The sequence below is a fragment of the Cyprinus carpio genome, chromosome A14 (genome assembly GCF_018340385.1).
Source record: "Cyprinus carpio isolate SPL01 chromosome A14, ASM1834038v1, whole genome shotgun sequence".
NCBI classification, from domain to species: domain Eukaryota; kingdom Metazoa; phylum Chordata; class Actinopteri; order Cypriniformes; family Cyprinidae; genus Cyprinus; species Cyprinus carpio.
In genome coordinates, this window is record NC_056585.1 from 2510620 (window position 1) to 2528754 (window position 18135).

The 18135-nt window shown below is 35.9% G+C and overlaps 1 protein-coding gene across 1 annotated transcript; it reads right to left on the minus strand.

Moving 5' to 3' along the window:
* Positions 1 to 6486: 6486 nt before the first annotated feature.
* On the minus strand, positions 6487 to 17860 carry LOC109046674 (stem-loop binding protein). The gene is made up of 8 exons (XM_042769712.1): positions 17708 to 17860; positions 16854 to 16972; positions 16478 to 16582; positions 15214 to 15276; positions 14478 to 14627; positions 14202 to 14351; positions 13931 to 14042; positions 6487 to 6964 (listed from the first exon to the last, which is right to left on the minus strand). Exons 1-8 carry the CDS (start codon positions 17762 to 17764, stop codon positions 6905 to 6907), a joined length of 816 nt encoding a protein of 271 aa, XP_042625646.1. The 5' UTR covers positions 17765 to 17860; the 3' UTR covers positions 6487 to 6904.
* Between the last annotated feature and the right edge of the window lie 275 nt (positions 17861 to 18135).

The following is an 18135-nucleotide window of genomic DNA, read 5'->3' on the forward strand; positions in this document are numbered from 1 at the left end:
CCCAGGACCAGCTTATGCTTTTCCTCCAATTCGACTAATTCCAGCAGTGCTATCCAGAATTTGGCTGGACAATGTGGAGCCACATAGCCGTGGTTTACGGATCTGGTCATTTTGTAGCAGGCTCTCCGTGGGAGATTCCCCTCAGACAGGACTTACTATCGCAAGCACGAGGGATGACTTGTTTCTTCAAGACCGTTTTTCTGATGAAGTAACACCAGCCACTCTTTAAGTTTACGTGGCAGCCATTTCAGCTAACCACATATATATAGATGGTGTTTCAGTGGGCCATCATCCGCTGGTCTCTCGCTTATACAGGGTTTGCGACGGCTAAGGCCTTTCCCGCCCTGCACAAGTTCCTTCATGGAATTTATTCATTGTGTTGCAAGGTCTATCAGAACATCTGTTTGAGCCCTTGGAAATAAAATAAATAAATAAATAAATAAACCCTACTTTAAAGACAGTTCTTCTTGTGGCTTTATCCTCCCTCATGAGAGTTGGGGATTTGCAGGCTCTTCTGTTTGGCCCTCGTGCATGGACTTTTCACCAGGGTTTGTGAAAGTACTGCTGCGGCCTAATTATGTCCCTAAGGTCGCCTCGAACCCTTTTCACTTTCAGCAAGTGGTCTTGGAAGCTTTTGTTGTTATGTTGTTCGAACAGCTCCATGGCGTGAGTCCGACCAGCTGTTGTCTGTTAGGACACAAAATAGAGGCCATGCTGTCACAAAGCAGCGCATGTCCCATTGGTTGGTGGAGACTATATCTTTAGCCTATGAGGCGCGCAGACTCGCTTCGCCCTTAGGAATTAGAGCTCATTCCACGAGAGCAGTGGTTTCATCGAAAGCTTTTCTCAGTGGATCTTCTATATATGATGTCTGTGCTGCGGCAGGATGGTCCTCACCGAGCACTTTTGTCAAGTTTTACAGTCTGGATGTGAGGATGGCTCCTGGCTCCCGAGTTCTATCCGCTTGAGCAGATGCTTTCCTTCAATCCCAACTAACAGAAACGTCATTACATACGTAACCGAGATGTTTCTCGGATACACCACCTCAGCATCAAAGTGACCTATGAAAGGGAACATCTCGGTTACGTATGTAACCACGGTTCCCTGAATAGGGAACGAGATGCTGCGGTGACGTCACCGTATGGGAACACCTGTCGGTGTGACGAATGTCTGAAGCCCTATACCATCCCGCCAATTTTATTGGCCAAATAGCGCTTGGCACTGCCTTACGCATGCGTACGCATAGTATACCTGAGTGCCGCACGCTATTTTGCTCAGATTTCATGAACTGAAGAAATGTTATCAAGGTACGGAACGGCCATATGTTTTGAGAAATGCACCCCTGGTCGGGAGCAGGTTTTCTTCGGTAAACCCAGAGTTTATTTCGGTCTCCTCCCCTTTTTAAAGAGTAAGCGATATTTAAATACTTCATTCATTCATGCATGCTGCAAAAAGTTTTTTTTTTTTCTTATTTCAAGTACAAATAATTAAAAATTAAATCCAAATGGAGTTTCTATATAAAAAAAAAAAGATATAAGATATTTAGTTTCCTGGGGGGTCTAAATTAAGTGCATTTTACTAGTTTACTAAATTACTAGTTTACACTTTTGCCATCACATTAGAATTTATTTTCAATAACAATTAAGAAAATGTTCTAAAAATGGAAGTAAAGTGCCCAGCGAGTGTTTAATAATGATAAAAGTATTTATAATTTGAATAAATATAATCATTTACAATATATTATTGCATCTTGTTAATGTACAACAATAATGAGGTGCAAATAGTATCTGCCAGTATAAAGTATAAATAGCATTTAATTATTATTTACACTTAGCCTGTTGCAACGAACTGCTACTTTTACATGGTAAATAGAATATATCACGATTTTCACTAAGTGTGAATAGTATCTAGAGCTATTTGCACTTAGACTACTGTAAATAGGATCTATCGCTTAGAAAGTATGTTAATTCCACTTTTTTCTTATCCTATTGGCAGATCATGAAAATGAATAGCCTATTAGTTCAATAACCTACCGTTCTGCCAGTTTTCACTTGTGATATTATAACAGTGATAAGAATTAAACTTGTATTGAGTCTGAAGTAGACGTCTTTTGGCGGGAGCTGTTACCATGGTGAATCGTAAATCTGAGTTCCATTGATCATGGCTTTCATAGTCGTGGTGCACGCGCTAAATTCAAGAGTCAACCTGCTCAGAGTTAACTGAATTTACACAATTCAGCTGTTCTGAACCCAAAAACTCATTGTTTCCCATATCAGAGTAGGTCAACTCAGAGGATATGGACGTAGTATCCGTGACGTCACCCATAGACTCCTCAAGAGCGGTTTTGAAGCCCAAAGTGTGCAGAGCGGGCCGTTGCCCTCTTGGCAGCGCGCGACTCTCCCGGAAAATCGAAAATGGGCAAAAAGCCGGGAGCTGGTTGCTGAAGCCACGCCCACCTAGCGCAAGGGCATTCTCAACAGCGCAATCTACCTGTCACTCAAGTGGCCACGCCCTTAATTATGCAGAACTTTAAGGCTTAATATAATTTAAACGGATGAGTTATAAAAAAAATCCACCCCCCTCACAGTTATCATGAAGGGCAAAATTAGCTATATAGACTAAAACCACTTTTTGAACCAGGCTGTAAACATGTTTTATTTTGCTGTAAAGTTGGGCATTTTAACATGGGAGTCTATGGGACTGACTCCCTTTTGCAGCCAGCCTCAAGCGGCCAGTCGATGAATTACAGTTTTAGTCACTTCCTGGCTTCACGAGAGAGAGCGCGAGGTTGCCGCTCGGTTTTAACTCAGAGTTGGTTGAACCTCTTTATTAAAAAGGGCACCTGGGGTCCGTTCTTCGTAGTCGAAAAATATCTCTTTTGCAGTTTATAATGTAGCAATCCTTAAATGAAAACAATCTGCAAAGTTGTTAATCAAAAAAGTGGATGATAAATAAAGATGTCTCTCAAGGAGAGAGTCAGTTCTGAATCGCCTTAACGAGTCGTTATATTTTCGAATCTTTTGCCTGTTACGTGTATAAATCACTGGGTAGCACATTTGCATATGGTGCGTTCAAGTCATCTCGTATCGATCGTATTTACGAGTTGAATGCACATGAACGCCACCACAATATCGTAAATACCAGTGGGGAGCTCAGGATTTTCTTTAAGCCCCAATCTGTACGAGTTGGGGGCGTGTCAGTGATTAACATGGCAGAATCAATGGATGCAACGTCTGTAGTTGATGGTAAATTTTAATTGAATTTCAATGTTTACTAGTCTATAAACTGTCATTTATCATGATCATCATTAATCTTGTTATAAGCAGCAAGTTAATGAATTACAACTAAAAATCCTAACATTTGTGCACCTTTAGACGAGAAATGGTTTGATTCGCAACATTGCACATGGCTTTAAAAAAAAAATTATCTCTCCGTTTAGCATTTTTCTATAAGCAGAGTTATTAAACCTTGCTGTAATTTCTTGCTATTCATTAAAAGAAGATACAGCGCCATCTTGCTCCGACGAAACTGACTTGAACGCACCTCACGTCGTCAGCACGACTTCCCTCCCGAAATTCCCAGGAGGACTTGAACGCACCAATAATCCCCGCCTGCCCACGAATTACGAACTTCCGCTAGTTAGTGTGTTTACATGATGTTGAGAAGACGCTGTTCAAGGATACCACAGAAATACGATTTGAACCTTTTGTTGTGTGCATGTCATTTTACCAAGTACTGCTTCTCTAATCTGAGTTTTTATCTTCATTGGCTTCTAATCTTCTTTCTTCATTTGGACTAACAAGCGTCTCCGAACCACAATTAGTAAGTAAGACTGATACGTTGTGTACAGTTTCAAATGAGTGCTCAAAAAAGGTTTTTGTGCTAATATGTGAAGTATAAGTAGAGCAGCTTTAGGTTTCCAGGTAAAGCACGTTATTTCTGTCTGATAATTCGCTGTGAACCTACTATTTCTTACGAAAGTGTCGATCAATGTAGACTGACGTTGTTCTGATTACTACGTTTAAAAATAAAGACTGTAGTGTAGCAAACAAACTTTATAATCATTATGAAATTGCTATTTATTTTGCTGCACCGGCAGTTATAGGGTTAATGCGGGAGAGAGAGATGAGCGAGTTAGTTAGGATGCTGCGCCTGTGATACTGTTTTGCCTTCTGATTTAAAGTTAAGACTTTGGTCTGTCGTTCTTGAAACATTACAGTAGACATATTTTGATTTACAAACTGTATTGTTCCATCAGTCAGTCACAATATTAGGACAGTTCAAAATACCATATGACCTGCTCTTTAAATGTCACATCCAAGATGATATCATCGCGCTAAGCAGGATCTAGCTAATTCGGTTCATCCAACACACCTGTTGTTGATGATTAGTATGGCTGGATTGAGTTATCTGAATTTTGCGCGTTCATTGGTTTGTATGGATACTCGAAACCACGATCATCAATGCAGCGATTGGCTGCGGCAAGACAGCAACGTAATGACATCATATAATTCAAAAAGACCCCTGAAAAACTTGACAAATTTTTGGACTTTTATAAGGCGACAGCCAAGCGAACAAATCTACATAAATGTTATAATAGATAAATTAAATGTGCACTGTTTTTATATTATTTACATGATTCCCAATTGTTTATATTCACGATTTCTAATATTTGTACAGGCTTTACTATTTTTTATTTCAATGTAGTAGTTAGCAATTCATAAAATTTTACATTTGAACAGATTTGTTACGTAACGGTCATGTTATCTGCATCTCCTGCGCTCCATGAGCCTCTCCCATAATAGTTGTTAAATTAATGCACGACTCAGATTAACTGTAGCATGTGTTTAAGACTGGAATACAATTATGAAGTAATAATTAAATGACGAATAAATCTTTCAGTGAGTAAAACTGGCTCTGTCTATAGTATTAAAGACTACACAACATTATTATATTATCTTTAATTTTTTTTTTTTATTATTTCAAATTATTTTTCCTGGATCAGTAGGATACGCTTGTAATAAAGTAGCGGTGGTATAGCGGACAGATTTTAAGTCACGTAAAGTCACCTTTATTTATATAGCGCTTTAACAGAAAAAGATTGTGTCAAAGCAACTGAACAACATTAATTAGGAAAATAGTGTGTCAATAATGCAAAATTACAGTTAAAGGCAGTTCATCATTGAATTCAGTGATAAACATCATTTAATTCATCAGTGAGTTTCAGTTCTGCCTAAAAAGATGCGATCTAATGCTGTTTACATGTTAAAAACAAAACAAACAAACAAACAAACAAAAAACTGCTTACTGACAGCAACTTCGGGATGAGCTTCGAATAACCAAACAATCCAAGATCATGCCAAATTATCAACAATCAAATCCAGCTGAGTTAGCGACATACAAAGAACGGGCCCGCTGCATGAATCTGTGATTTTTAAATTAATGACTCGGTAAGACAGGCGGTTGGTCAAAACCAGCAATGGTTCCAGCACAAAAAGACACTAAGAAAAATATGGCCTAATTAAGCTTATTTTTCAACATGACAATCACTATATTCTTCCAAGTTGAAAAGCCTTCTGAGGAAAAGTATTTCACCTAAACTTAACACCGTTGAACATCTGTAGGGGACTTTGTAGAGCAGAAACAAGTTGAGCAACACAAGGCATTTAAGGAAGTTGTCCTCCAGGTGTTAAACAGGATAGATGTGACAATTTGTCATGAACTTGTACACTCAATGTCAAGACTGTGCAGTGTAGTATACTTAAAGTTATGGAGGATATATGAAGCATTAGAATATTAAATGTTTGTTGATTTTAATCAGGGCTGTACTCATTTATGCAACCCTTCATTTAAACATACCGGCTACTTGGTTTATTTTACAGATATTAATGATATATTTGTTTTAATATAAGCTGATACATTAGCATATTTAATTTGTTTTGCAATATTTATTTGCAAAATAAATAGTTATTTGTTAATCTGTTTTGCAATCTTTCCATGAACTGTATTAACAATCATTAAACAAACAAACCAAAAAAAAACAATGGTATGGGGTTATACTCATTTATGCATCACACTATATATAAATGTAAGCTCAATTTAAATTTTAACCCTGTAAAGCCTAACATGAAATAAAATTGCGAAAGTAATTTACATCACTGAAGAGAAAACTAAGCTTCAATGTAACATTAAAAATGGAAAGTACCAATTTCATTGCCAAATAAGTATTTCCTTATTATTCCAAACTAGCGTACTTAGGTTTTACACATTTGTTGTATTTAAGGGTTCAATTGGACTGGAATCCAAATAGTTATTGTAAAAAGTGGACTTTTAATTTTGTTTCTTTCCAAGGTCTTGAAAGTTTGGGATCTTCGGTAATTGCATACATTCTTTATTAAAAAAATAGACAACTATTTGGTCATACCAGTTTAATATATATTTTCAAAAGATTCTTAATCAAATTAACACATCCAAAAAAAAAAAAAAAAAAAAAAAAAACTTAAAACCAACAACTATTTAACATTGGAAATTTGTTGTGAACCCTATCTGAGATCCAACAAACTGCTAAATACAAGAGAATGTCCACTGAGCACTAAATGGATTACCAGAATAGAAAATTAAATGATTACAAAATTTACAAATTTACATTTTCTTTTGCAATGACCCAAAAAGGAAGTGGAAAGAACATGTTGAATTCAGCGATACTGACAAAACATCTTTTAAAAAACCTTCTCTTTAAGAAGCTGTCAAAACCTGTGCTATCACAAAAAAAAAAAAAAAAAAAAAAAAAAAAAAAAAAAAGCTTTTCACAATAACACTCAAAACAGTAAAGCAAACAGTGTATCAAAACAATTCAGCTGCTCAGGGAGTTCTCTCATAGAGCCTCGGATCTCAGTGTAGTTGCTCAAGACATTTCAGCATCCTCAATTTTCATCATCTTTTTAGGGGTTCCTGTAAATGAATCCTGCAACACAAGATGACAAAGTTGTGAAAAAAAAAAATTTAATAATAAATAACCTGAAAAAAATTCCAACTAAAATGTTAAGTATTAATAAGAGTATTAATGCCCATCCCTAGTCAACTTTCACATTATAGATCTACTGTACAAAACAACTGTACAAGACCAACCAAAAATAATAACTTTTTCCAGTGATGCTTCGACCTGATCTTGTTTTTATGCAAGTCTTCATCCCAAGTAAGACCTGTTTTACCCAGACTTTAAATGGTCTGATTGCATATTTTTAATCTGCTAGCCCATCAGACCACCTCTCACCTGGGAGTGCAGTGATTCTGTGGATGTTTGGAAATCACAATGCTGTAATATTTAACATCAGCAATTTGATTTTATTAACTTTTGTAAGATCAAATTGTGAAAGTTTATTACAGGATCTTTGAGCAGCCCTAGCAAAAGGCACACTGTGACTCAATAGCATCAAGGTTGACAGACAAGAAGCCCTTAAATAAACAAAATATCAGTCCCTCCAGTTTTTCATGAGTATATTTCAAAATTAATGGCAAAAAGCACAGTACTGAAGTTACTGAGTAAATTAGTGTGATAAAGAAAAATTCATGAATGAGATAAAGCACAGGACATGGTGGATGCTAAAAATATAAGCACAATAATTGGAACTGGATGGCAGCATAAGCCTACTGCTGTGTCAATAATGAAAAAAAAAAATAATAATAATAATCAATGGAACATGCTCTTGATTGAATAACATTTGTAGTTTTACTATGAATCAGTGTATCAGGGCCCGAAACAAAAAAAATTCGAGTAAGGAGCCATTGGCTCCTATAAGAAAACAACTTAGACGCCAATTTTTTTTAGGTGCCACAGAATAAGCTTGTTTTATTTAATTTTTATTTAATTTTATTTATTTATTTACTTATTTTTTTTACATTTTAACATTTCAATCATACTGTCATACGTTTATGTATAATCTTTTCTTGACTTTCAGCATTTTAATCCATCTTGTAGATGACCTGGGAACTAAGGTTCACTTAAAGTGGGAACTAAATGTCTTTTCCAACTTGAAATATACAGTCACAAAGAATTGTTCATTCTGTACCAATATCATGCACCATAAGCATCACTTGGCCAATGAGTGTAGTTTGGGCTCCTCCTCAATGCATCCTGTAAATGTTGTCATACACTCTTTAAAATAAAGGTGCTTCATGATGCCATAGAAGAACCAGGGTTTCCCATACATTGATTTATTTGTGGAGGCCCGCCACAATATCCACGTTGAGCGCCACAAATAACCACCGCCCCCTGCCATCAGCTCCCACGTCTCACACAACAAGCGCGACTTTAGCACTATATTTGGCAACTTTCAGACCCTTTTAGGAACTTTTTTCCTTAAAAGGAACATACTGACAAACGTAGAGACTTCATTTGGATAAACTTTAGTTATGGTTCTGTTCATTTAAAAGATGCCACCATTGCTGCCCCACGAGCACGAGGTCTGACTCCCCAGCGCAGTGTCGTCTCTCTCGGCGTCTGAACTGTTCAGTGAGCGGCAGAGAAGCAGCGTGTTCAGCTGGCCTTACCGCAGTAGACTCGTCAGTAAATGAGTATAAAACAGCGTTTCTAGGCTTATAAACATGAACATAGTTTGTCTGTTAATGTGCACAGTTTGTTACTCAGACGCTGGCAGTGCACTGCATGAGGCAAAAAAAAAAAAAGTAATATAGCCAAACCTACCGCATATAGTCACTCTTTAGTGTAGAGGTATGTTGATTTTATCAGACGATGTCGCTCTTATAAATCAGGATTTAAGGAGTAAAGTGAGAGTGACTCCTGGATATTAATAGAATTAAAATAGATTTATGTTTGTTTTATGTATGACAACAGAAAAAATGTAAATGGCTTTTTTGGGCATTCCGTTCTATACAGTATGTGACAGTTCAGAAAGTAGAACAGATTCGAGGTGCTGAACGCAAACCCAACGTCATGACGTCATAAATACGCTAATTAACATGACGTCATATGCTGCCACAAGTCTCACAAAATCCTGTGGGAAACACTGAGAACCTTATTTTGTCTAAATGATTTCATAAAGAACGTTCAACATCTGAAGAACATTTCTGCTTTACAAAAGGTTCGAGGTGAAAGAACGTTCTTCAGATTATAAAAAGTTGAGAAAGAGATGGTTCTTTAAAGAACCTTTGACTGAATGGTTCTTTGTGGAACCAAAAATGGTTTGGTGAAGAACCTTTTAAGAGCCTTTATTTTTAACAGCGTATGTCTTTCACACTTTCAATGTTTTTCTTAATTAGTAAAATGCAATTTTATAGGAGTTGAATCATGTAGACAACAGGTTAAATAAAAATATTAATATGCAATAGCACATAAATATAGGTGAGATGTTCCTCTTTATAGTTATTTTTCTAGCTGACTGATGAGTTTGACACCAAATGGTTATTCTGAGGTAAATGTTTTACGTTGCAATGTTTACAAGCGTCACACATTTTCTGCAGTTTGAAATGCTGAATGAGCTTTTACATGAGACATTTCAGTTAGTTGTACTGTAGGTTCTATAAAATAGCCAACCTTTTCATGTCAATTCATGATCATTATGTACTATAGTAGTAAAGAGAAAGATTCAATTGGTTACTTGCCGCTTGAACTGAGGTGCTAAAAGGACCACGCATGCCGCATTAAAAGAGTGGCAAAAAACTGTATTTCGTTATGAATTTTGAATAATTTTAAAGCTGATACTTTGTTAATTAAAAAGTAACAGAGCACAAAGCTTTTTGTCATTACTGGACGGCAAGTGCACTTCAAATGATGAAGTTCACGCATTAACAGAACACAGCAAAGACCTAAGATCCTGTTAAGAAAAAGCCATATTAGTAATGATTATAAACGAGAATTGTCAATGATTTTGCCAATATCCACACAAATGACAGCTTTACCTGTTGTAGTTTGTCAGGGTATATACAGGAATCATGGTTAAATTTAATACCTTTTTTAAGACTCTTTCCATACATTTTAAGACCTCATCGCCAAGCCAAGTTTTAACCGGTTACATCGGCGACAATTTAACTTTCATTTACTTTATATTGATTATATGATAGCACAGCTAAACAGACTTACTTAGTGATAACTCCTTATCAATACAACATAATTCAGAAGAGAAGCACAAGAGAATTGAGAGACTAACCAATGCAACCCAAGAAACAAGAATTAGACCAGTAAACAAAACAACTGACAAATCTTACTGAGGAGGAAAAATAAAGCTCTCCGAGCTAACGAGGCAATGAGTTCACACAGTATATTCAAGAGAGGTATGTCGTCACATCAACTCTTATAACGGTCTGCAAACCATAGCTTTTTTATGGAACACTTCTCATGACAAACATCTGACTGATCAGGCAGTTTATCTATGATTGCGGAGTGCTTAATTTGATGCAGACTTGACAGAGTGATCGTACCTGATCATGTCTGAATGATCATGGAAGGTAAAATAATGATCACAACTATTACATCATTTTAACTGTGCATACCCAAACCCATGCCAGTAAAAAAAAAAAAAAAAAAAAAAAACCAAAAACATTTCTACCAAATGTAATATATAAACAGTCACTGTTATGCACATTTATCATAAACACAGCTCAAATTCTTCCTATAGTGTGGCACAAAACATTTAGAATGCAAAAATGTTTCAGTACAAGCATTTCGACCAAATGTAATTTATAAATTTTTTAAACCTTTAACCCACTGGGGAAAATCAACCCATGGCAACAGTTTAACCCTCTGGGGTCAACTAACGAGGATACGCGTTTTGTGGCATATTCTTCTGATAAGACCGGAAAGAACTTAAATTACACTTTCAGTTTTGATCATACAGATAAGAGCAATACATCGAATCTGTAAAGGGTCTACTTTTATTTGTATGCACACATAATAACAAAACTCTGTGCATTTATAAAATAAAGAAAACAAACAGAGTGGGCTGTCTGCCGCCTTGGTTCTGCGTGATCTTCATTTAGAAGCACATCATTAAAATGAACTAACTCAGCAAATACTCAACACAGAGACATGAGAGATAGATCTATAGAAAGCTCGACATGTCTACTTTTAAACTGAGCAAGTCTTACTGAAAATAAATATTCTGTGATAAAGTAATCCATATGAAAACAACGTGATGTCCAGTCTTTCACGTCTCCCTTCATTATATCTAATGCGACCACGCTCACGTACCGAGCACGCTATTGAGATTACAATCGTCTACTGGAAGCTCGTGGTGGGTAACCGCCCACATCAGAGCAAACAAAGCAGCAAGACTGTACTTCACTTTTTTAAATGTTACTGTTCAAGTTGCGCTGAGAGGAATAAGATTTGGATTACCTCAATGAATAATGAAGCAGCTCTTGACCCAGCAGAGATCATAAACATGAGTAAGTCTTTTTTATTATTAATCTACTTGTATTAGTTTTCATATAACATACACATTTTACTAGTTAGACTATTTCCAAAATATAATTCCTACTATAATTCAACTAAATGTATAATCAAGTGAAACATTATGAAGTTTCATTTACATCATCTCAATGTTTCACAAACTTTTGAACGGTAAGATTGTTAATGTTTTATAAAGAATTCTCTTCTGCTGACCAAGCCTGCATTTATTTGATCCAAAATACAGAAAGTTGCATTTGCTTAAGCAGTAATATTGTGAAATATTTTCACTATTTTAAATAACTGCTTTCTATTTGAATATAATTTACTATTTAATTTATTCCTGTGATCAAAGCTAAATTTCCAGCATAATTATTCCAGTCTTACTCCAAGTGTAACAATATACACTATACCATTCAAAAGCTGGGAGTCAAAACTTTTATTTAGCACACAAGAGATAAATATAATAATCATGTCACAAACGATGCTGTTCTTTCAATTAATCAAAATAAATAATAATAATAATAATGTTTTTTGAGTAGCAAATCAGAATATTACAATGATCTCTGAAGGACTGTGTGACTGGAGTAATGATGCTAAAAATTAATCTTTGAACGTCAGCTTTGATAGTTCCTAATAAACTGTTTAACTGCACTCACAAGTGAATCTCAAGTTATTTTGTGGGATAATTAAATATATTCTAAATAAACTACAAACGTAAAAATATATAAATTTATTTTGTCCTCACATTCTTTATTGTAACTCAGTCACATACCTAACTGAAAGGCTCATTATACGGGCCTTTACCTTCTCAGGTGTGAATCATACAAATATTTATGGTCAATCACGGCTACTTGTATATGCCCTTTCAAAACAAAAAGTGTCTTAGAAAATTTAAATCAATCTTTTGTTTTCTGTGAGCAAGTAAACAAGATGATTTTCACATCATTTTGTAGCAAACATTCTAGGCTATAAGGTCCTATAAGGTCCATGTTTGACAGTCTTGTTCTGTATGCGTTTTATGACCTTATTTCAGTGACTTCAAAATTGTAGTTTTTCACTAACCATGCATAAACGTTGTTTTCTCAAAAACACAATCATGTACATACATGCTATTTACATATTATTGTAGCCCAGTTTGTACTACAGTGTTATTAGACTTTACCCATAAGCAACTGAAAAAAGCACAAAAGTCAGGGGATGTCAAAACTTCTCCAGGCCCCCAAAACCCCTTAGACCCCAGAGGGTTAAAAGCAGCCCAATTTCGTGGAAAAAAACAACCCTGCATCCAACCCGAGCTGCAGAAGCCCGATTTGACTGATCACGGGTCAAAAGTAAGGAGATAACTGACAAGATGTTGGAGGATTTGCTCCTCAAAAGATCCCAAGCTCACTGACAAATACTTTTTATCGTAAGATGTGCTCCCTTTACAGAGTGCTCGCGCGATCGCGAAAGTGGACTACGAGCGCTGATTTAAAAGGATTTAAATAGCCCACATATTGATAGCGGCGCCCTAATGCACAAACATTATATACAATATTACAATGTTTGCGGGAGCGGACACAAAAATTGCGGGAGCAGATGGGAACATGCGGTAATGGTCAGAAATTCAGCGATCAACAAGCCCCTCGCTATCACGCAGCGGTGCAGTCAGTCAGTTAGCACCTTAACAGATGCCATAAAATCTTGTTGGATTCCATAAATAAACTATACAGATCCCCACTATTCGGATAAATATACATAATGAAAAGATGATACAAAATTTAATACCTTGGAAAATGACATTTAAGACTTTTTAAGGGCCTTAATTTTCTCTAAATTGATTTATTAACTATTAATACTCTTCAAGACCCCGCGGACACCCTTGTTTGTTCACGTAATAGATGCTGCTTTTCTGCTCTTTCACTTCTTGTGTCTCCGTCATTTCAATCTCTCTCGTGCTGCACAACTGAGCTGCATTTATCTGTCTGCGCAGCAGATGAGGACTGTTTGAAACTCTTTTTTTTCCCTCTAAAACTCGTCTTAGTTTACGTGAACATAGCAAATGATGTGATCGCAAAACAATCAGGAAAAAAGGCATTACATGCCAATTTTTAAGTTATAGCATGTAAATACGTAGGCCTAGTCATCAGTGGCTACCTCAAAAAAAAAAAACTTCACTTGCAATTTAATATTTTTGGTCGCAAATGTTACCGTTTTAGTCACAGTTTGGAGCCCTGTGTATATTTAATTTATAAAGTGAAAAAGCAGTATTTCATTTGTATTCAATTTCTGTAGTATTTTTACCTAAACAACGGGGGAAAAAAAATGTAATTTCCCTCTTTGTTCTTAAAAAAAATTATAATTTAAATACCTTGTTTAAAAGTTGTCAAAAGCTGTGTACACAAAATGAGTGTAGCCTAATACATAACATGGGAAATTGCCACCACAAAAATCAATCATTAAAAAAAGAAAAAAATGAAAATATTGTGAAATGCTGTTGGAACTGATCTTACTTGGAATGGGATAACAAATTGTGAAAATTACCTCTGCCAAAGCCAGTGATGCTCCACTGGATATTGGACACGGGGATTCAGTATCCCCTGAACACTCCACATCCAGCTCAAAGTCCATTATTTCACCAAGGTCAATCTCTTCTCTGTTACAATCACAACAGGAGTTAAATGAACACTGAATTACATTTAAAAAAAACTCAATTAATCATTGTGTTGCTATTATGCTGAACTAGTTGTAAAAAAATTTTCATTCCTTTAGGAAATTGTAGTGGTTAAGTTTATTTGTACATCAAAAAGCTTACATCTGCTGCACATCGTTTCCCTCTTCTGCAGGAGGATCCCACGCGTGAAGTTTGACCCGCCACAGTTTAATCTGCTGGTCCCAGGAACGTCGGCTGTACTTTTTGAATTTGTTTGGAGTCTTTGGATGAACACCGGGCTGTCTCAAATGCCTAAAATAATGGTTGAAAATAATGTTAAACACTTTAACAGTAAGATTATATAAGCCTGTAAATCAAAGACAAGATGTCATAAGTGTAATACATTTAGTTTAAAACAATAATTATGATCTCACTCACTTGGGAATTTCTTTAATGTATCTGTCATATGCGAGAGTGTTTTTTCCATAATTTATCTGTTTTTGTCTTCTTATGAGTGTGGCCTCATCTGACTCAATGTCACCTTTAGCAGGAGACTCTTTGGAATCTCTAGAGTCTCTCGAGTCCGAACTGGGGGAACATGAAAAGCTTGGGTTACAACTCTAATCATAACTTTTGTACAAGTGACATTTAATGGAATTGTTTTCCAAAAATGTCCAGTTTTTCTCAGTTTTCCAAAAACGTCCTCATTTGCCATTGTTCAAAAGATAGTCTCACCCTAAACCAGCGGTGTCAAACTCAATTCCTAGAGGGCTGCAGCCCTGTAGAGTTTAACTTCAACCCCAGTTAAACACACCTGATCCAGCTAATCAGGTCCGTCAGACTTATTTGAAAACTACTTGGTTTGTGTGTTGGAGCAGGGTTGGGACTCAACTCTGCAGGGCTGCTGCCCTCCAGGAACTGAGTTTGACACCCTGGCCCTAAACTCACACCATTAGTTGTGCTAATGTTCCTGCATTTAGCTGATCAAGACGCTCAAACAAAAACAGCAATGTTTTAATAGCATCACAGAGATTATACTCTTTGGGGAATCAATATATGAACGGCATACTTTTAACTTGCATATTAAACTGGGATAGCAGAAAGTTTTGACATTGAAAAAGTTACACCACCTTTTGAAGACTTAAAGAAAATGTTACATTGTTTAATCACAAACCTTCCAGATGAGATTTTTCTGTCTCTTTGAGGAAAATCTGCTTCAAGAATCCTTCTTCTGTATCTGAAAAAGAGAGATCATCAATTAACAGTTTATAAAGTTACAAATTATTATGACTGTTATCCTTTGTTCTTAAATTGTTAATGTTAACATCAACATTGCGTAACTACGTGTATTCAGTGTGTATTAGCATTACCTGTAGATTTCAATTTCTGTACAGCCTAATCTCTAATAGTCATAACATTAAAATTTCATATACATAAATAGTCCTTTTAACTCAAAAAGCAAATTCATCTTCCTTAGAACTGGCTGTCTTTGAAATACAAATCTTGTGTAATCTCACGTATCTGTAATCTGGTGCACATTTAAAATTGAATTTCTTTTTTCTGTAGCCACACTACAGCCCGAAGTCTTTTGCATTTGACTATGGGTGAATCTCTAGTTGTAAATTATTACTTGATTTTGCACCTTCATCGACAACACACACAAAATAAAATAAAAAAAAAAAATCCTAATTAATCCAAACACACTTAAAAAACACATACGTTAATCCAACCACCTGCAGCATCCTCATATGCATTATAGCATAGCCAGTACTATTTCTTTATGTATACAAACGTAATATAATGACACAAAGATGAACAGCGTCAGGCTCGTAGTTCCCGCAAAAACCTACCGGTACCACTCAAATTAGAACACCTCATTACAAGCATACTGTTGTAAATCGGGCTAAGGTAAGGAGATAGTTTAAAATACTGGGTGGTTATGTACTTGCTCAAATTGATTTTGAATAGTTTTTAACTAGTGCTGTCAAACGATTAATTGCATCCAAAATAAAAGTTTTTCTTTACATAATGTATGTGTGTGTACTGTGTATATTTATTATGTGTATAAATAAATATACATGCATGACATTTAAGAAAAATGTTTTGTTATGTTATAAATTATAAATGAATAGAAATACACACACACATATATATATGTATACACACACACATATATACATACATATTTTTTAAATATATACATTTATGTATTCATAATAAATACACAGTACACACACACATTATGTAAAGAAACACTTATTTTGGATGCTATTAATCGCAATTAATGGTTTGACAGTGCCATTTTTAACAACAACAAAAAAAGTTACAGACTGCAACTTGAAATTATCTAAAAATAAATTACATTCATGTTTACAGAGTAATTGGCACAGCACAAAAGGTACATTTACTTTGGTAAGAAATCAAGAGAGGCAACTGACCGATGCGCATCACGTTGGACATTTGAACGCACTTCCTCTGCCTCTACCTCATCTCCCCAGTTTTTTACTCTGGACACAGGTCCCTCACTCTCTGGGGTTGTGAAACTACAAAAAAAAAAATAAAAAAAATAATAAAAGACAAAAACTTGGTCAGTCAATTTGTCATCACTTAACATTTTTTGCATGCCAGGAGGAGATTATCTCATCCTAACATAAAATTCATATTAATTCAATTAACAAAGAGGTTACAATTTATGCACGTTATACTCTACAAAATGCCAACCACAACATTTGAAAAAAATCATTTTGACTCTTGAGAAAAGAAATGACTTATGCACACTATTTGAATCAGACGAGGAACGTTGATCATAGTTACCTTTCTGGCCTGCGTGAGCTCTGTGAACATTTGCCAGGCTCTTCAACCGCGTGGGATGTTCTCAGACTACCATCTGCACCGCGTTTCCTACATTGGGACCATCTTGAAGCGCCTTTGTTTTCAAGACAAAAGACACGAGTGGCATTTTTTTTTGTAAGTAAACGATGTAAAAATGATTCTTACGCATTATCTGAAAACAATGCAACAGCATGGAGCACGTCCATTAGAAATAATATAATTGTTGTATTTATTTATTTATTGGTAAGCAAGCAATTCATGTTAAAACGTATTAATCGTTTTATACACACGAATCTACTGTCTTATAATTCTTTTTACAAATGTCTACACCAAATACCAACTTAGTAAACTAAATCGAGAAAATACTTGTTTAAAGTAAACTGTTTTCAAGGCGCCACAATATATTCCATTGTCAACACAAACGAGATCGCGCTGCTCACTACAACATAAAAATAACTACTAAATAAAATTACAGGTTGAAAGATTATGTACTTTTAGAAGTAATATGGTACAATCTTGATGTTCTCATGGCGCCAACATGCTAATTTAACGTTACACTCTAAACACAACACAGAGGACTGGCGGGAGACTTCACGTCCCTTTCAATAGCAGCATGAATGTGTCGACGCTTAAATTTGTTTAAAGATATCCATAGAATTGGAAGCTAAAAGGAGTGCAGCATGTCACAAACGTGTTTTGATGCCCAAAACAGACTAAATAGTGCACTATACCAAACAATACTCCAGTGTCTTGCTTTGATGGCAATCCGCTGAGACAAAAAGTCATAAAATACACACACAAAACAGCTACACCACTAAACATTTTTCGCATTCATACCTGTTTTCATCAGGTTTGCAGTCGTTTTCGTATCTGTATTTTTGATGAGCAGACATCGTTTCGAATACAAATCAGAAAGCTCTCGCACGAACTGCTGCCGGGTTTAGATTAAACCGCGCCAATACTCCTCAGTCTACGTCAACATCGAGGTCACATGACACTGGAGGTTCGGTGTTGTAAATCGACCCGCCCACATCCGCCGATCTTCAAATCATCGGTTTATTTCATTTCTATCAATCTATTGTGTGAAGATCACATCGAGTGTTTTAGCGGGTAATATCACACAAGTCGTAATTCTTTGTTTTATAACGCTGTGGCGGGAATATAAACAAACAAATCCCTAGGGATGTGCCGAACGAGGCTTTTGAAGCAGTGAGGCTTTTACAACAAACTGAGTTGATGCTTCGAAGCTTTTGACACAGTGCTC